Source organism: Typopeltis vanoorti, chromosome 22 (genome assembly GCF_054136105.1).
Source record: "Typopeltis vanoorti isolate ZY-2024b chromosome 22, IOZ_Tvanoo_1.0, whole genome shotgun sequence".
NCBI classification, from domain to species: Eukaryota; Metazoa; Arthropoda; class Arachnida; order Uropygi; family Thelyphonidae; genus Typopeltis; species Typopeltis vanoorti.
In genome coordinates, this window is record NC_143570.1 from 16,694,350 (window position 1) to 16,715,441 (window position 21,092).

At 36.1% G+C, this 21,092-nt stretch overlaps 1 protein-coding gene across 1 annotated transcript in view; it reads left to right on the forward strand.

Annotated features, from left to right (window-relative positions):
* The window catches only part of LOC150094186 (transmembrane protein 181), a 324,122-nt gene that overhangs the window by 250,159 nt on the left and 52,871 nt on the right, over positions 1 to 21,092 (forward strand). The window contains exon 11 of the mRNA XM_090411991.1: positions 11,695 to 11,919. Within this exon, the coding sequence (XP_090268117.1) occupies positions 11,695 to 11,919 (225 nt within the window). The remainder of the gene's footprint in view (positions 1 to 11,694; positions 11,920 to 21,092) is intronic.

A 21,092-nucleotide genomic window follows, 5' to 3' on the forward strand; every position in this document is an offset into this window, starting at 1 on the left:
TATGAAATCGTCCATACCTAAACCAATTAGACTGCATGCCAATATCGAAGTTTTGAGAAGTGATTACACGGTCCAACACAATTTTTGCTGACTTTTATATGAGACTTGCTTTTTTACTAATTTGGGTGCTGATTTCAAATATCAAACCCATTTTTCTCTATCACGTCAGGTTTTTCCTCTATGGCATTTTCTTTTTGCTAATTTGTAAGTTTTTGATAGTTTTAAGGAGGCAGTACTATTTAGAGGATCAAAAAAAATCGATTTTTTAATATTATTTTCTGAAAGTATGTACTTTTAAAAATCTGTTCCTAACTTTTTATCAAGAAATTTGAAAAATTCCTGAAGATATAGCCTATTATTCAAAGTGGTGCACAGATCAGAATCGGAGCGCTCACCGCTCTCGCTTGTTAGTAAACGAATAAATGCGTAAGAACCTGCAACGGCACATACTGGCACTTTGAATGCGAGAGAGGCCGATAATTAGATACATAACTACTTAACAATATTCATTAAAAATTACAAGAATATTTATAAAAAAATAACAATTTTACTTACACATGAGTTTCAGGGAATAAATTTTTGTTTGTAGCAATTTCTGCTGTGTGTTCTGTTTTGGCAATCCCTTTGAATACTCCAACAGTAGTCGGCCATCGTGTGAGAATCCCATCTTCCTTGGTACCGATCTTCCATGGTTTTTAAGTCTTGATGAAATCTTTTGCCTTGTTCATCGCTTACAGCACCTAAATTCTCGGGAAATCTATCAAGATGACTGTATAGGAAATGAAGCTTTATGCTCATGTTGCAACCTAGGCGCTGGAAATTTTCAAGCATTGTTTCCACTAGATCTTTGTAATTGCACGCTTTTTTGTTTCCAAGAAAATTATTCGCAACCATCGTAAATGAAGTCCAGGCCTCTTTCTCAATTTCGTTCATAGAGTTGATGAAATTTGGGTCTCTCATTAAAGTTCTAATTTGCAGTCCATCAAATACACCGGCTTTAATTTTTTCATAACTAAGTCGTGGAAATTTTTCACATATGTATTGGAAACAGTCACCTTGTAAATCTAAAGCTTTAACATACTGCTTCATAAGACCTAGTTTGATGTATAGATGTGGAAAAATGATTTTTTCTCTGTCGATTAAAGGTTGATTTATAACATTCTGTTCTCCAACATTTAAGGATATTCTAAGAGGCCAATGTTTCTGACTCCAGTGTTGGTTTCTAGCTCGACTATCCCAGAAGATAGAAAACACAGAAACTTTGTATATCCTCTTTGAAAGCCAAGTAAAAAGTTCACCATTATAAGATCCACACAGATGATCCAGTTATGGTCTGTATATTTTAATAACTTCAGAAACTTTTTAATGTCTTCATATGTTTCCTTTAAGTGGACTGAATAGCCAATAGGAATTGAGCCTTATACATTCCCATTGTGTAGTAAGACTCACTTGAGACTTCTGCTTGAACTGTCGATAAATAAACGCCACTCATTTGGATGATATTGTACAACACTCATTTCAGTTAGTAAACCTGACACATTGTTACAGTAAACAAACCCACACCCGTGTTTAAAATATTGTACAAGATTACTTTCCCTGCTACGATAAAAAGTTATCTTCGTATCTTGCTCCAGTAAGTTTTTTTCATTTAATCTTGAAGCTAACAATTCCGATGATTTCTTTGATAGGCCCAAATCTCTTACTAAGTCATTCAATTCCGCTTGAGTAAAACGTTGCGGTCCAGAACTAGAAATTAAATTTTCATTGTCTAAATCAACATCCGGGTCTTGCTCCTCAAGAACATCTGGCATATCCCGATCATGCTCATTCTCAAGTAAAGGAAGTCCTTTATAAATTGGCACGGCTATTTCATTGGAATGAGCAACTGGCTGAATTGCTGAGTCGAGATTTGGATACACAATTTTTTTCTTCTTCTTATTATTATAACCAGAAGTCTGAACTGAACAAAAATAGCAATCATCTACGTGATTTTTCGGTTCACGGTAAATCACTGGAATGCCAAAAGCTAATTTTTGGCATTTTTCCTTGCTCCACTGTCGTAAATTTTCTACACATGACTTACACACTTTATTTGGAGCCCATGACTTCTCCTGGTCTGCAATTTTTACGTCCAGGTATGCAAAGTACACTTTCTTAACGAAATCAGTGATATTTGTCCTTTGACTGGGAACAGTAAAGCTGCCACAAATGTAGCAGAAGGAATCTGCACTATTGACACAATTTCGAGTAGTAGACATGATGTATTTTCTTCACTACCGACTAACATGCAATTAACAAGACAAAAAAAACCCAGAGACTTTATTGAAACGTTATAAGCGCTCATCATACTTTCACAATCGATTAACGATTGACTGATTTCGATCGTTCTTTGTCCGCTATGACGCATATAGCATTCATTTGTTTTAGGCAGTTGTCATCACCTACTTTTCATCACCTAAATGTATTAGGTCGGTTATCGGCCTCTCTCGCATTCAAAGCACCAGTACGTGCCATTGCAGGTTCTTATGCATTTATTCGTTTACTAACAAGTGAGAACGGTGAGCGCTCTGATTCTGATCTGCGCACCGCTTTGAATAATAGGCTATATCTTCGGGAATTTTTCGAATTTCTTGATAAAAAGTTAGGAACAGATTTTTAAAAGTACATACTTTCAGAAAATAATATTAAAAAATCGATTTTTTTGATCCTCTAAATAGTACTGCCTCCTTAAAACTATCAAAAACTTACAAATTAGCAAAAAGAAAATGCCATAGAGGAAAAACCTGATGTGATAGAGAAAAATGGGTTTGATATTTGAAATCAGCACACCCAAATTAGTAAAAAACAAGTGTCAGATCATAATCAGCAGAAAAAAAAATTTTTTTGTTGGCCAGTGTTATTATTAATTGTTCATAAGGTTTTTTTTTAATTAATACTTATTTTCAATTATTTTTATCTATGCATACTTTCTATATTTGTTCCTTTGAATGTCTCATATACTTAGCTGAGACATGAGATAATATATGCATCATTTATGACTCATTATTTTGATTCATGTTTTGAATGTATGTAATGGTCTCGCTCTCCCTGATGATGTCCACATAATGTTGGATGAAATGTATTGTAGTTTTTGAATAAAATTTAAATAATTTTTGTTACACATGTAAGACATGCAAGTTATTTTAATAATTCACTATTATCATCAAATTCCTGTTATGTGCCTTCAAAGGGCATACAGCAGGAGTATCAAACTCAATTGGACCGCAGGCCATTTGCTATAAAAGTGGGCTGCAAAAGATTTTCGACTAAAAAAACCTTCACTAATTAGAATTGAAGGGAAGGAAAAGAATGAGTATAAATAAATTGAAAACTTAACAAAAATTTTATTTATTCTAAGTTATTACAAGACATATAAAATAATAGTATAATGATTATGACAACTAAAAAAAATAATGAATATTTTTATTATATTTATATTACGGGAATAAAAGGTGTTAGCTGATTTTTTTTTTTTTATTAATATTTACAATAGATGGCATTTAAACCAAATTAAACCGAAATTAATTTTATTGTTGCTTTGCATTTGAGTTAGTGGGTGCACTCGCATACATCTAAATAAAAACACTAGTTTTAATTAGATACTGTGTTTGCCGGTGCAACATATGGTTTTGCTTGAGTCTAAACAGCATGGTTAATGTGGGAGGAGACATGTGATTCATTAGTTAGTGCCGTGTTTATCCCATTTGTCTCTAATTGCACTAAAGAAATATATTACACAGGCAGCAAATGTCTCAGTACTTTATTCAGTGGCACAATAAAACTACTTGTTTTCCTTGCATCTGCAGTATAGTGGCAGTTGGGGAGGGCATGTTGTTTATCTCGGAGATTGAGTTATCGCCCCAACTTGAAAATGGTTAAACTTTATTTTTGTGTGCAATGTATATGCAAAACTTTAAAAATTTTTTTTTTTTGTAAAGTAAAATCAGGGGAGTGAGTGATACGCGAGGGCGAGTTATATTCGAATAAATACTTATTTCATTTTTATTGTAAAAAGCAAGCATCCTTTTTTATTCATCTTTCCTTGAGGCATCGTGGGCCACAAGAAATTGCTTTGGGGCCGCATGCGGCCCACGGGCCACCAGTTTGACACACCTGGCATACAGGATACTATAATAGTACTATGTGATTAAGTTTGTTATTGGTTTCCTATTAACAATTTTCCTCCAGATTTCTTATTTGTCGTATTCCAATACTGTCAGATTTTATGTTTTGGTCTTCTAAGATACTTCTAACTGCATCAGTCCATCTAGATCTGTTTTTTTTTTTTTTCCTGCCATCTTAGCTTTAGAGGACTGTTTTACTATTATAATTTTTCCTATAATTAAGCCATTAATACCATCTATTCATGCCTTTTCACCCCTAGTTTTTCTACTAACTCTCATATCTTTGTCTTCTCTAGTCTGGTCGCTGTTTTATTTATCCAGCTATATAAGTATCTTAAAATTTTGAAAACACTGTCTTGTATACTGTTATAGTGTATTGGCTAATTTCTCTTTCAAAGATTTCACATACATATTTTGCCATTTTCTCTAAAAATCTTGCCTAAATAACTGTTTGTACAGTTGCAAAATGAAAATGAACACCCTCTCAGTGGAATAGACTATAAGCAGCTATCATAACATCTGCTAAAAAGTACATCAGCAAACAAGGAGAAAGAAATAAAAAACTGTGGATAACACAAGAAGTAATCAACCTTATTGATGTAAGAAGAACATGGAAAAGAGGAGCAAATGAAAAAGAACGATTAAGATATAAAACATTGGATAAAAGAATCGAACATTATGCAGAAGATTGAAAGAAAACTGGATAAATAAGCAATGCACTGAGATAGAAGAATTACAGAATAGGAACAAAACCAGAGAAACATTCCTGAAAGTGAAAGAACTTAATGGAAAAGCAAAATGTATACAGTCTAATAACATCAAGGACAAAGATAGAAACATAACCATTAATAATTCTTTCTTTTAGGGTTACACGGTGATCAGCACTCATATTTGTAGATTTAGGGACTCAAAAACACACGTGTTGAACAGATTATTTTATTAATTACAAATAAAATAAAACTTGACGTTTCGACCTCTATATCGAGGTCATCATCGGAAGAATACAACTGTATACAGAACCAAGCTACATGCTCATGCTTTCTATACCAGTAAACTAAATCTACGTAGTTAATAAATCTTTTTTCTAGCCTGACCTCTAGTGATAGAAAATAAAAATAAAAATAAAGAAATAAAATTATAAAAAAAAATTTTTTTAAATAAAAATAAAAATAAATATTAAAAAAAAAAAAAAAAAAAAAAAATATATATATATATATATATAAATAGATAAATGCAACTACAATAAACTGTTAGAGTCCTCATGTATTAATATTCTGGATAGTTACAAAATGATTTCTTTCAGTTGCTATTGAATGTTCTAAACACTTCACCAGGTCACCAGTTGTCTTCTTGTAGTGGGAATTTTTCTAATGCTGGTTTAGGATGTTATACAGGTTGTAGATGGGTCCTCCACATTCTTGAAATGGTGAGGCCATCATTTTTGTTGAGATTTGGGTTGTGTTTGAGCATTTCACAAGACTCTTTAAATTTTTTCTCAAACCAGGTTTTGGTGCGGTGTAGGGACTTGGTATTTTTCCAGTCAATTCTGTGGTATGCTTGGAGTGCATGGTCAGAAAGGCCTGTTTTACCGAAGTGGAAAACCTAAAAGAACCTTACCTAAAAGAAAGAATCATCATAATCCACGGAGATGTGACCCACAAGCAGTGCAGCCTCTACAGTAAGCTGAAGATACGTGTTTCTTTGTTAACAAATCGACTAGCCTTTTTGAAACGATGTAGAGACAGCAACATAATTCCAAACTGCATTAAACTTAAGAAGAAGTTTAAATCAGCCAAAGCGCTCCGTATTTATGCCCGGTTGGAAAAAGCCTTGTTACGAGAACAAATCCACGAGGCACGTAAAAATCTAGCATCCACCCAAACCAAAGTTCTGCAACTTAAATTTGAATTATCTGACTACGTTATTCCAGAAATTTGGGAGATTCTAGACAGAATCACTGACGACTCAGCCAAGTACTCACTACTGAAAAATAAAGAAAAACTAATAATGAAATTTCAAGCCCTACAACAACAGAAAAGCACAAGACCATCAAGACGCTATTATGAAAGGAACAGCCAACCACAAACCGACTTCATAAGGAGCAACCAATCGCCCACAAACAATGTTAGGAGCCACCAACCACCATCGGATCAATACTCAGTTATCAACCTATCAAACCACATTCTCACCGAAGGTGAACTCTCGCTGCTAAAGAAAAGTTTGAACTACGCTATTGCTCCGAGGTCAGTAAACAAGCTTGATATCGTGTATCATATCGAGAGAGGTTTAAGATCCCTCCCCACCATTCTGGCTGATAAAATACGAATGGAAACATCGTGTATACTAAATTCTAACAAAAAACTAAACACCAACATAAACAAAACCGAAAATCTAGCCCTTAAATCCTTAAAAAATAACCAAGATATTATAATAACGAAAGCCGATAAAGGCAATTCCACTGTCCTGTTAGACCGTACGACATACATTGAAAAAATGAACCAGTTTATATTGGACCATAACACCTACCAAATGGTTAACTACAACCCCACAAAATGTAACAAAAAGAAAACAACTGAATTAATCAAATCCGTCCACACATGGCCCGAAGAAACGACAAAAAAATTAATACTTCAGTATGCCCGTGCACCCAGAATTTATGGCCTACCAAAAATACACAAATCTGGCACACCGCTTCGCCCGATCGTTGAAGGAATTGACAGCCCAAATTATCACTTAGCAAAAAAATTAGCTGCCACACTCAAGGAATTGGTAGGTCAGTCCCCTTCCTACATAAAAAATACACAACATTTCATCAGTAAAATCAAAAACATTACACTCACTGACCAAGATTTATTAGTCAGCTTTGACATAACTTCCCTTTTCACCAATGTCCCAATCAATGACACGATCTTGCTCCTAAAGAACATATTTCCACATGACATCACGGCCCTTTTTGCCCACATACTCCGCTCCGAATATTTCGTATGGCAAAACAATTTTTACCTTCAAAAAGAAGGTACAGCCATGGGCTCACCACTTTCTCCCCCAATAGCTAACTTTTATATGGAAGACTTTGAGCAATGTGCTCTAGAGGAAGCATGTCTAAAGCCCAAAATTTGGCTCAGATACGTCAATGATATTTTCGCCATTTGGCCCCACGACCGCGAAGCTCTAAATACATTCCTTAGCCACCTAAACAAACAACACAAACGTATCCAATTCACCATTGAAATGGAAAAAAACGACTCTCTTCCTTTCCTAGACACACTTGTCACACGTCTTTCCTCTGGCTGTCTCTCCTTCTCAGTTTACCGCAAACCTACACACACAGGCCAATACATACACAAAAATTCTTACCACCACCCAACACAAAAATTAGGTGTCATAAGCACCCTTAAACACAGAGCCCTAACTATTTGTTTGAATGAACAGGCTCTAAACCAAGAATACAAAATCATCAACCAAACATTTATCAAAAGTGGATACAATAAAAAAACTATTCACAAGATCCTCCATAAAGATACCAGTAAGAACAAAAAAGATTTCAAGAATCCTATTGCTATTCCTTATGTTAGAGGCATTTCTGAAAAAATAGACAAAACACTTCGCAAATACAACATTAAAACCACCTTTAAACCCCCAAATAAGCTAAGACACTTACTCAGTTCCTCTAAAGATCCTCTTCCACACCTAGCACACCCAGGGGTATACAAAATACACTGCACATGTAACATACCATACATAGGGGAAACAGGGCGAACTATCCCAATCAGACAAGACGAACACAAACGACACATTAAATACCTCCACTTCGGTAAAACAGGCACTCCAAACATACCACAGAATTGACTGGAAAAATACCAAGTCCTTACACTGCACCAAAACCTGGTTTGAGAGAAAATTTAAAGAGTCTTGTGAAATGCTCAAACACAACCCAAATCTCAACAAAAATGATGGCCTCACCATTTCAAGAATGTGGAGGACCCATCTACAACCTATATAACATCCTAAACCAGCATTAGAAAAATTCCCACTACAAGAAGACAACTGGTGACCTGGTGAAGTGTTTAGAACATTCAATAGCAACTGAAAGAAATCATTTTGTAACTATCCAGAATATTAATACATGAGGACTCTAACAGTTTATTGTAGTTGCATTTATCTATTTATAATATATATATATGTATATTTTATAATTTTATTTCTTTATTTCTTTATTTTTATTTTTATTTTCTATCACTAGAGGTCAGGCTAGAAAAAAGATTTATTAACTACGTAGATTTAGTTTACTGGTATAGAAAGCATGAGCATGTAGCTTGGTTCTGTATACAGTTGTATTCTTCTGATGATGACCTCGATATAGAGGTCGAAACGTCAAGTTTTATTTTATTTGTAATTAATGAAATAATCTGTTCAACACGTGTGTTTTTGAGTCCCTAAATCTACAAATATAATCATTAATAAGGAAAAGATAAATAGAAGATGTGTACATTACTTATCAGATCTCTACGATGATGATGATAATGGTAACATGATAGATGATTCACGACACCTTAAGTTAAACATAACAACAGATACCACTCTACCGTCAAGAAAGGAGATAGAATACGTAATTAAGAATCTTCCTAATAATAAATCCTCTGGATACGATTAATATCCCAGCTGAGCTGCTGAAAGCTTTGACTGGCAATAATAACTATTTAGTGGAATCCATTCAGGACATCTATAAAACAATAGAATTACCTGAAGTTTTTACATCTATCTGAGTATCAATTCCAAAGAAAAATAATGCACAAATTGAAAGCGCCTTAATCGCTGAATTGAGTGAACAACAGAAAGGCTTCAGAAAAGGAAAGAACCATTAATGCTATCCTGGAACTAAAAATACTAACAGAACCAGGTGCCAGTGTGTCCAAGTATTTTGGACAGACTGGCCTTCTGCCTTGATTAAAACTGAAGAACATCAAGATATTTGGAACCAGACAAAACTTCTTCATTCCAGCAAGTTCAAATTTAATTATCTAAATCACCTAAAAATAGGAACATATGCTTCATAGACTTTCAGAAGGCCTTTGACCGGGTAAAACATAATAAAATGTTCAATATATTAGATAAATTAGACAGAAGATCATGTACTTAAGATTATAAAAATGATACATTGCGACGACGGTACATTGCGCCCTTTGGTTGGAACAGGCCTAAGTTCGATTCTCGTCGTGATGGGAGGAATCTTTATCTGGACGATTTTCAATCAAAGGTGAGTTAGCTGATCTCATACAGAGGTAGCGGGATTTTTTCTCCTGGAAACTCGGGTTTTTCATCCCGCATACAGACAAATTGACCCTTCAGAACACACGCAATTTACAGACATAGAATACCAGTTGTGGTGGTGGTGGTGGTGGTGGTGGAGGAGGTTGGCGGTAGATGGCGCTGATGGAGATGATTCGTAGTAGAGATTCGGTGTAATGGTTGAGACAGTTGTATCAGTTGAGAGTTGTAAGTGTCCTCCCGTGATGAGTCTTCGGACTCCTTGGAGGTGTCAGGAATAATAATAATGATTTACACCAAACAGAAAATGCAGCTTAACTCTGAGACTTCTGTAGTGAAAATAAAAAGAGGAGTTAGACAAGGTTGTATCCTTTCACCAAATCTATTTAATATCTATAGTGAGACAGTGATGAAAAAGATTGAAAAACAATAAATGGAAATTAGTATCAATGGTATAAAATACAACAATCTTATATATGCTGATGATACCATTCTAATAGCAGAAAATTGAAATCAAATTACTGCAGCTACTAATTGAAGAAGGTAAAGAATTTAGATTAGATATAAATGCAAAAAAGACCAAATTCATGAAAATCTCAAAAGAAAACAGATCCAAGCCAGAAATATTCATAAACAATATGAAAATTGAACATACAACAGAATACAAATATTTCGGCACCTACTTTACTGCAAATGGAAAGCACGATAAAGAAATAAAAATAAGAACAGCCATAGCTAAAGATGCCTTCTGGAAAAATAAAGATCTGTTCAGAAGTTCTGTGGGTATTGAGACAAAGAAAAGAAAAGATAAGAACATTAGTGTGGCCAGTTTTGACATATGGAAGTGAGACCTGGATATTCAAGAAGAGAGTAAGACAACAGATAATGGCCTTTGAAATGTGGTGCTATAGGAGAGCTTTGAAAATCTCATGGATAGAACATGACAAATACAGATGTCCTACAGAGAATGAGAATTCAGAGATCTTTATTACAAGAAATAATCCAGAGAAAGATGAGATTGGCAGGACATGTACTGAGAGGTTCAGCAGGACAGAGGATACTAACAGTTTTAGAAGGAAAAATTATGGAAAAAGGATCAAGAGGCAAAAAACAAAGGACATGGCTTGAAGATATAAGATCATGGACAGGATCACATGGCTATGCATAAATAAAAAGGAAAGCCACCAAGAGAGAGAACTGGAAGGACATGGTGCTGCACCCTCTCACTGAGGAAGCTACACGAAGAAGAAGAAAAATGCAGTCTCTACAGATAATGAATAACAGAAATATAAGATCTGATGATGTTGGAGTCTTGACAGGTAGCAGTCTGATTTGGCAGAAAATTGTAGATAGGAAGTTAGTAATGATGTAAATTTTTCATGTAGTACTATCATATCCCGTACATAGCAGGAATTTGATGATGATAAAGTAAAAATCTGATCCATACAACTTGTATTTGGTCTGTTTGCAGCTTGTTCTTTCACATGTATCTCCACCTTCTATGTGACCTAAACCTCCTTAATTCAATCTCAGAGAATGAAATTTCAGTGCTTAAAAATCTGTTAGGTAGTAAAGTAAGGTAGATAAAGGCAATGCTACACTGGCATAAATGAATAAAATCAATTTGCAAAAAATAATACAAATAAATAATCTAAAAGATCTCCATTTAATGATTCAACGTTTTCATTCCATGAATCTGACAAATCAAGCAAAAACATGCACACATAACAGACAAAAATATGCTGATCTGATAGTCTTATATACTTCAACCATAATTTCCACCAAATAATGGTCACACACAAAAAAGTTTACAAATTTCCATGATGAGTTACTTTTTTGGCTCATGGTATATATGATATCATATATAATCTGAGAATCTGTAATTCTATGACTACACTTGCATGTCAATGGCCAAGGTCATTTCTAGTTCCACAGGTTACTCCCTTGAACATTAGTTCTTGCTAAAACAGATTAAAGCTTGCAGTTTTCACTACATACTTGGCTGTAATGCATACAATACTGTAATACTTGTCTTATAACCTTAGTTAGTTTGACTTCAATTCCAACAAAACAAACACCGTGATTAGGTCTACTTTATGTTATATAATTTCACATTAAATTGTATGGCTCTTGTATTAAGCACCTAAACATAGTTTGTTGTATTAAGCACCTAAAATATATATATATATATATATATATATATATATATGAATGAAATTTCAAAAGGAGGTACAAAGATCTAATATGCTATTTTCTCTATTAGATGTGCGACTGAAGTTTCTTACTGTCTTAATGATCATAGTCCTGTCCATCAGCATCACAATCACTGTCCTCAGATTTGGTATATCTGTTTTAGAAGATAATTTTGTGGCTGAGCTATCAACTAATTATAGTAATTCTGTTGAATTTATGGCCTTTTATGGACTTCTGAACTTCTATTTGTTTACAATGGCATATGTGTACTCTCCTTCTCGTAGTGCTTTTCTTGGTAAGTATAATTTTTTAAAATGAAGCGTAACAAAAAGTTGGTTAGATTACTGCTGCCTCAAACCATCATATGTGGGAATTATCTGTTGCTATATAACATAATAAGCTATAAAATTTCTTTTGGTAATTTGTGAAAAATATTCCTATAAATTAGAGTGATTGATAAAATTAAACAATAATTTGGCATATACATGATGGCATACCTGGTAATCATTAATTACAGTAGATATGCACTGTAGTGAACAAACACCATTATAACAAAATAATGTTTTGTAATAAACTACAAAAATCCTAGCTTAAGTCCCATATAATCAATGCTGTTTTAAACTCACTAATTACAAACAGGAAAATCTGAAAACCTTCACTATAGCTAACTGAATTTCCTAGAAAATGATATCATGATCTGGAGACAGAGGAAATGATGAGAAATATAACAAAGGAAAATTGTTTGAAATAAAAGAAAAGGAAGTGGTGGGAATTGTACATTGAGGACATAGCACAAAGGAATGACAGGAACCATCCATCCATCCAACTGTTCATTGGACATCAACAGATGCCATGTGGTCACTCAGATGTTAAGTGATGCGCCACACCAGTCCTCGCCAGGTTGTATGCTTTTCTGGTGGTTACAACTCTCTGAAGATCAGTCACTCCAGGCACACTATCCATCCACCTCCTTGACAGTCTACCGCTTCCTCTTTTTTCAGGAACTTTACCTTCTATTACTGTTTTGAGAAATCCTCCTTCCATCTTTTCAATGCATCCAAAGTATTTGTATTTTATTCTGTCATCCTTAAGGAGTCTTAAAGTTCTACTGATCCTTTCTAACATCTGTTTTGTCCTGCTTTCAGTATATGATATCCTCAACTGCCCTCTGTAACACCACATCACTCAACACAATAGTGTGTTGAGGAAAACCCATTATATTCATTACTTCCCACAGTTTCATATGCTGAACAATAGTCCAAAGCTTTGGAGTAGTCTATGAAACATTTTACCATAGGGAGTCTAAATTATTTATACTTTTCTATGATCTGTCTAAGGCAAAGGATCTGATCTCTGGTACCCTTACCTTTCCTAAAACCTGCTTGTTCCAGAGGCATCTCTGCCTCAACTTTGGCCCCAATCCTATTTAGAATGATCTTTAATAAAATCTTGCTTGCATGAGAGATTAAACTAATAGTTCTATAGTTCTTGCAATTCTTCATATCTCATTTCTTATGTAGTAGTAGTATGAAAACCAACTTCTTCCAGTCTCTAAACCATGATCCTGTCTCCCATATCCTTGTAATCAATCTATGGAATACTTACTCCTCCATTTGCTGTGGCCTTAATTAACTCTGCTGGGATTCCATCTGCACCTGGGGCCTAATTGCTGTTAAGCTGTTTAACTGCTCTTTCAACCTCATGCTTAAGTGGAGGAGGTTCCAAATCAAAATTTTCCTGGTGAGAGGGCTCCTCCAATTTTCCTTATCCTCCTGCTGTTTTTGACTCCATATTTTCAGTTTTAATGTAAAAACCTAAATTTTTACTTCACGTATTTACAGTAGTCCATCATGAAGATTTAAGCTAAGTAACATTAATTTAAGCTAATGTCTTCTTCTTTCTCAGCCTTGGTCAGTCCACTGCTGGACAAAGCCCCTCCCCCCTTTTTTTTGACCACTTCTTTCTGTCTTTGGCAGTCTATCTCCACTTCTTGTCAAAGTTTCTAAGGTCATCATCCCATCTAGTCCTTGATTTTCCTCTGTTCCTTCTTCCAGTTGGTATCCAGTTTGTAATCTCCTTGGTTCAGCATCCATCCTCTCTTCTCATTAAATGGCCTGTCCACTTCCATTTTCTGGTCTTAATGAGTTAGAATATCATTTATCTTGGTTTTCTCTCTAATCCAAGAGTGTCTTATTTTATCTTTTAAAGAGATTTAAGTTGCAGGGATGAAGGAAGAAGAAAAGAAACTTGTTCTGTTTGTTTCAAGGTGCACTGTGAAGGAATGTTGAGCAGCAACAGCAGTTGTATGTGTTCCAATGAACCTAGCACTAAGTGGGGGAATTATTAATGTTATTAATGGAATTATTAATGTTATTTCAGATGAATATTTCTGTGGAAATATTTGTAGAATATACATATTGCAGAAACCAAACGTCTGTGCAAAAGTGGGAGGAGTGAGTTGGTAAGAGATGGGTCATTAAATAAGTCTAATTGCTCTCCTCTGTATTGAGTCAAGCATTTTGAGGGAGCTTTTAGGGCTCACCTCATAAGAGAGCAGTATTCAATAGCTGTGCGGATTTGTGATTTGTATAATGTTATCAGCTGTTCAGGGGTGAAGTCTTGAGCAAAAGAGAAATCCTAGGTTTTTTGAAGCTGAGGATACAATGGTTGTGATGTGTGTGCCAGGAGAGGCTTGATGTCAGGGTAATTCCAAGAAGAGAAATCTCATCTTGTCTGAAAATTTGGATGTTGTCGAAAATAATACTGGAAAAAAAATGGGGTTCTTTTTTATGAGAAATAAGACAGAACTGGGTTTTATTAGCATTGAAATTGATCAGGTTATCTGAACCCCATTGGAGGATGGCTTGGAGATCAGAATTGAGGGCAGTTGTGGTTGATGTTCTATAGGTTGAGGTGAGTTGTGTAGAGCAGGGTTTCCCATATTGTGTTCCACGGAAAGTGAATAAGTGTTCCGTGAAAAATTATCAAAATTAATATGAGCCTGGAATGGTTTTAAATGCTGCAACAAGTTCAGACATGTTTGAAAATCAGGCACCCCTCATTTTGCATGTAGATTTGCTATTAAGTCAAGGCCAGCTGCCCACGGTTGTCAACACCTCTGAGCACAAGTGAAATACGGAGGTGTCTATTCTAGGAAACGTGTGGTCACAAGCAAGGTCAATGTGATGCGCTGCAGCCGGCACACCTGTAGTGTGCACTGCCGCATTTTTACAATGCGATACAGCCTGCTTTGACGATAGTGTGCGCTTAGCTTTACGTTGAATACAAGACTGATGATACTCAACTCTAACCAAGGTGTTCCGTTAAAATTTCAGGATTTCTGAAGTGTTCCATCATAGAAAAAATTTGGGAAATACTGGTGTAGAGTAAGGCTTATCAAATGAAAGAGAGGAGTGCAATGTCTGTCATCTGCAAAACTGTGTATTGGGTTGGAAGTCAACTGAAGTAGGTCATTGATATATGTATATATAGTAGGAAGAAGGTTGGTGAGAGGACAGAACCTTGTGGAACCCCTGCATTAGTCGAATGGTGAGAAGATAAGAAACCATCCACCATGACTCACAGTGTGCATCTAGACAGAAAGCTGCCAATCCAACTACAGAAGTCCTGAGGCAGACCAAATTATGGTAGTTTGCTTAGTAAGTCTTTGGGCCAGACCGTCAAAAGCTTTGAAGATATCATATGCAACTGCTTGAGATTCACCAAACTTCTCCATGGCATTTGTTCAGAGATGGTTGGCATGTGAGCAGATCTCCTGTCGATTGGCAGCAACGGAATCCATACTGTTGGTTGTTTATTAGGTGGGTGCCTTCAAGGTATTGTAGGAGGTTGGGAATTGATGATTTTTTCCATTACTTTAGACAGGACTGAGGTAAGTGAGATAGGGTGATAGTTGGACAGCAGTGATTTGTTGCCCTTCTTGGGAATGGGTTGAATATAGGCCAATTTCCAGGTTGTAGGATAGATACCAGTGGAGTAAGAAAGTATATATAGGCGACATAGGATAGGAATCAGTTTGGTGCATGTACTTTCAGGACAATTGGATGAATGCCATCAGGGCCAGGAGAATTTTGTGTCTAATTTGGACAGTATTTTTCTGATCTCTTTCTTGCAAAACGATATAGGTGGCATTGTATGTTGGGTATCTGGAATAGTTGGGGACATTTACCATTGTCAGTTATGTATGCATTAGAGGCAAAGTGTGAAGCCAGAAGATTTGACTTTTTATGGGTGATGATGCAATAGAGCCATCTAGGTATGATAGGGGTGGAAATAGTGCCGGGCAGTCTGCGCGGTTAGCCTAGTAGCTATGTGCTTCGCAACCATATGCCTGGGGAAGGAGTGTCCTAGGTTCGATTCCCGTCGATGATGCGAGGAACTTAAGGATCTTCCTCAGCTATAGCCAAGTTAGCCGGTCTTGGGCGTGGACAGCAGGGTTTTTTCCACCAGTTTATCTGTGGTTTTTCATCCTGCAAGCTGGCAAACCGGCCCTGTGAACACACACGGATTACAGTCAGGAATACTGACCCAGCCATAGGTCTGATTCATCTAGCTATGCCGGTTCCGGAGCCTGGATAAAATTTGGGGGGACTGAGATGGTGCCGTACCTCCCTGTAAAGGGGACTCACGGCCATGTATCATCATACAATTATTATTATTATAGTGCTGGGCAGAAGTTTTGGCCAATTGCTTTGGAGAGAGACCAAAAGGCTTGGCTGCTGTTTGGACAGGCTCTTTCAGTAGCTTTCCGTGCACGTGTCTCGGGCTGTATAGTTATGCAGAATCTGATTACTTGCCAATATGCTTGCAGACTAAACTTACGATGAGGAAAAGAAAAATATTTCTCTACTTGTGAGTAGATGTGGAATATAAGGGACATGTTATAATTACAAAAATGAGAGCCGGAAATTTCTGCCGCTCTAGGCCTGGGCCTATATGGCCTATACCTAAATACGCCACTGGTCCCCTGATATTGCTGGAAGGTTGAGTGTCCTCAAAGGAATATCTGAACATTGTTGCCAGTCAAGTCCATCCTGCAATGACTTTTTTATCCAGCATGTGATGGTTGTTTCATGGATGACAATGCTACTGTCGTGCAAGTATTGTTCAGCGAGCATGACAACAACTTCCACCATCTTCCCTGGCCACCACAAAGCCCAGATCTTAACTCCATTGAGAATGTATGGGACATGTTAGAAAAATAGATCTGAGAGCAAAGTCCTCTTCTGTCAAATCTGAGCCAGCTGATTTGACAGAAGAATGCTTGATATGTTGTACACGTAATCCAACACCTTGTAGAATCTATGCTAAACTGCACATATGATGTAATTCAGGCTATAGGAAGTCGAACATGGTATTAAATAAAAGTTTCTAATTCAGCGGGCTGTATGTGTAGTGGAATATGTATGTTCCAAATCACCTTTATTGGAAAATTTCTTCTTTGAAACACATGCCTAAAAATTTGCAAAAAATTAAAAATGACTGAATGTGAAGCTTCAAAAAGTTATGTGGAAGATCAAATAAAAATTTGAAATTTTTATGAAAGATATGCTTGACAACTGACTACAATGCAAAATTGGCTCCATTCTGTTATTATTTTAATCCCTCCAGTCTAGACAGCCTTTTGAAAATGAAAAAAAAATCACAATTTTTGTTGCATCTTTATGGCATCCACATATCAAGACAATTTTTTTAAGATCACGAGTGATGTGCCATGTGATGATAGCATTTGGGAAATAAAAAATAAATGAATATTATTTAAATTATTTAAATTAAGGGGATATTAAATCTCACATTATTTTAAAACCGAATAAGAAACTCAAAAATTGGAATCAGAGAGTTTCATGCCGAATATAGTAAACTATAAAGTATCAGCGACCACTAGCATGAGCTAATGCAAGTGACCCTAGTACGTCGTACAATACCGGAGAACTCGCAGCAAAGTCGGTAAAGTTCCGATTGCTATTCTTAGGTATTTTCCATAATGTAAAAACACATTTCCTAGGAAATGTATGCTGTTATTACATTATGGAGGGAGGTCACTATGCAGACCGGTTTCAGCCTTTTTTGAGGCTTCTTCAGTGAGTAGCTAGACCAAAATAATACCAAAGTGTATAGCGAAAAGAACTTATACTCTGTTATACGAGTTTCCAAACAGGTGCAACCATTAAGTTACTTAAAGTTACTTAAGTTACTTTTAAGTAAAATAAATGAATAAATGTTATAAAGGGGGTGCTTAAGGGTCAAAGCTGTATAACTGAGAGGAGACCTCCACATAGCCTTTAAAGGAATGCGGAGAACCGACCAGGGCTTCTGACCTAATGTCCAATCCTCACCTTCTCGTGGTGCACCCTGTTGGGTATCTACTTTGATACTGAACGAATGAGGATGGGCTGGCAATTTGGGATTTAGCCGACCAAATTGTATTCTTATTGGTTAAACCAAAATAAAAAATGATGGTACAACATGACAAAATTTCATGCCGGCTGGGGCGTCGCCCGGTTAAACAAGGCCCCCATTGTTTTCGCCAGGGAACCAGGGTGAACAGCGAAAAGTCAGCTACTAGAACAAATCTGAAAAGAAACCCCAACTCAACATCACCAGAGTTAAAGATCAGTACTATCAACGGAAGAAGCCTGAATGGCAAAGAAATGGAGCTAGCTGAGGAATTAGATAAGTACCAGATCGACATAATAGGGGTGACTGAAACAAAAAAGACCAAAACTGGTGAGATCTTTCTGAGCAATAAATACAAAATGTTATATTCAGGCAATGACAATCAAGGAAAAGAAGGAGTAGCCATAATATTCAACACAAAATACGAGACTAATCTTCTTGAATGGCAATCAGTCTCAAGTAGAGTAATGTGGGCAAATATGAGAATTGGGAACTGGACAATGAGACTTATTTGTGAATATGGTCCCACAGAAGGTTCTACTAAGGTAGAAGTGGAGGAATTTTTTGACGCTCTAGAAAAAGCAACTGACACAATGAAAAAGGAAAAGTTGGTCCTTGTTGGGGATCTAAATAGCAGAGTAGGAAATGATTGTGAGGCATACAAAAATATTTTTGGAAAATTTGGAGAAAAGAGCAAAGCTAATAATAATGGCAAATATCTGTTGGATTTCTGCTCAGGACATGGACTGGTTATTACTAACACCATGTTCCAACATAAAAATGTACACAAATTCACATGGAGAGAAGAGGCTAGGAATAAGAAAAGTCTCATTGACTATGTTATTGTTGATAGTGATGTTTTCTCCCTGATGCAGGACACCAGAGTGTACAGAGGATTTGAAATTGGAAGTGATCACTATTTAGTCTTGAGCAGGATAAAATTGAATTTCATATTGAAAAGAATAACATGTAAGAAAGTTTTAAAGCGAATAAAAGTTGAGCAGCTCTCAGATGTGAAGTGTAGACTAAAATACAGAAAGATTATTGAAAAGAAAATGAAAGAGTTTGAGAACAGGAATCAAACCTTGGACATTCACTGGCAAACTCTGAAGAAAACATTGATTGATTCTGCCAGAGAGGCATGTGGTGAGGTTGTGTGTAAGGATAAAAAAATCAGAACTCCCTGGTAGACACAGGAAGATAAAGAGGCAGTGAAGGAAAAGAAGAAAGCATATCAAAAGTTCCTGGCAAATAAGTCAGCTTTTACTCTTACAGAATACAGAGACAAATGTAAGAAAGCTAAACAGTGTGTAAAACTAGCTAAACAAAAGTCATGGGAGAACTTTGGAAAGAATATAGAAAATAAATATCAAGGAGGTGGCAAAATATTCTGGAGGTTGTTGAAGAAACTTAGGAATGGAGGAAAGAGTGCTGTAAAAGGAGTTAGAGATGATAAAGGTGACATGAAAACAGGAGAAAAGATATCCTTGAAGTATGGAGTAATTACTTTGAAAATCTGCTAAATGAAACAAGCAGTGATGACAGCACAGTGATAAAAAAACACTGACCAGGCATGCAGTCAGGAATACATATCCATACTTGAAGTAGAAAAAGCCATCAAAGGCTTGAAATGTGGAAAGGCAGCAGGAGTAGATGATATTCGACCAGAAATGCTGAAGTATGGTGGTATAAAAGTCTTACAGTGGCTGCACTGCATAGTTCAGAAAGCCTGGACAGAGGAACGAATTCCCGATAATTGGAGTAGAGCTCTCATAGTACCCATATATAAAAAGGGAAATAAAACTGAATGTGAGAATTACAGAGGTATTTCCCTACTGAGTGTTCCTGGCAAGATCTATGCAAGTATACTTGAGAAACGGTTGAGAAGAATTGTGGAAGAAAAGCTTGGTGAAGAACAAGCTGGATTCAGGCCAAATAGAGGCTGTCAGGATCAGATCTTCACTTTACGACAAATAGTCGAGAAAGCATGGGAATATAACAAAGATCTTTATTTAAGTTTTGTCGATTTGGAAAAGGCATATGACAAGGTGCCAAGAGAGAAGCTATTCAATACGCTGCAGTTATATGTTGTCAATGGGGCATTATATCAAGCAATACTTAGTCTTTATTTGAGTTGTAAGTCAGCAGTTAGAATTGAAGGAAGTACAGGAAGATGGTTTAATATTAAATCTGGTGTGAGACAAGGATGTACATTATCCCCTCTGTTATTCATTATCTATAGGGATCACATTATGAAGGAAAGTGGTATTAAACCTGATATCAAAATTGGAGATGTTAATGTCAGCTCTTTGTTTATGCGGATGATGTTATACTTCTAAATAAATCCGCTACAAGTCTGCAAGATTCTCTGACTAAATTGAATAGCTGTTGTAATAGATATGGTATGAAGTTCAGCAATAAAAAGACAAAGACAATGAAAATAGGCAGAATCATTGAAAATGTCAACTGTGTTGTGAATGGAGAACCTGTGGAACAAGTAAAACATTTCAGCTACTTAGGCACGATTTTTACTGAAGATGGTAAATTAAATATAGAAATAGACAACAGAATCAGCAAAGCGGTATGGTGGGAAGTCAATTGAATAAATTCATATGGAATAAGAGAGAAATTAGTCAGAACACTAAATTAGCTGTATACAAGGCAGTGTTCAAACCAATTTTAACTTATGGATCTGAGAGCTGGGTCAGAAGTAAAACACTTGACCAAAGACTAGAGACTGCAGATATGAGAGTCCTGAGAAAGATTAGAGGCGTGAACAGATGGCATCAATGGCAATATCATATTAAAAATGAGGATATTAGGAAAGAACTTGACATTGTTAGCATCCAGGAATGCATTAACAGAGCTAATCTCAGATGGTATGGTCAATTAAATAGAATGGGAGAGGAAAGATTAGTAAAACAAGTGTTCTCTGCCAGGTTGGCAGGAAAACGACCCAGAGGAAGACCAAGATATAGGTGGATTGATACAGTACAAAGTGCCTTAGATGATAGAAATATAAGATCTGATAATGTTGGTGTCTTGACAAGT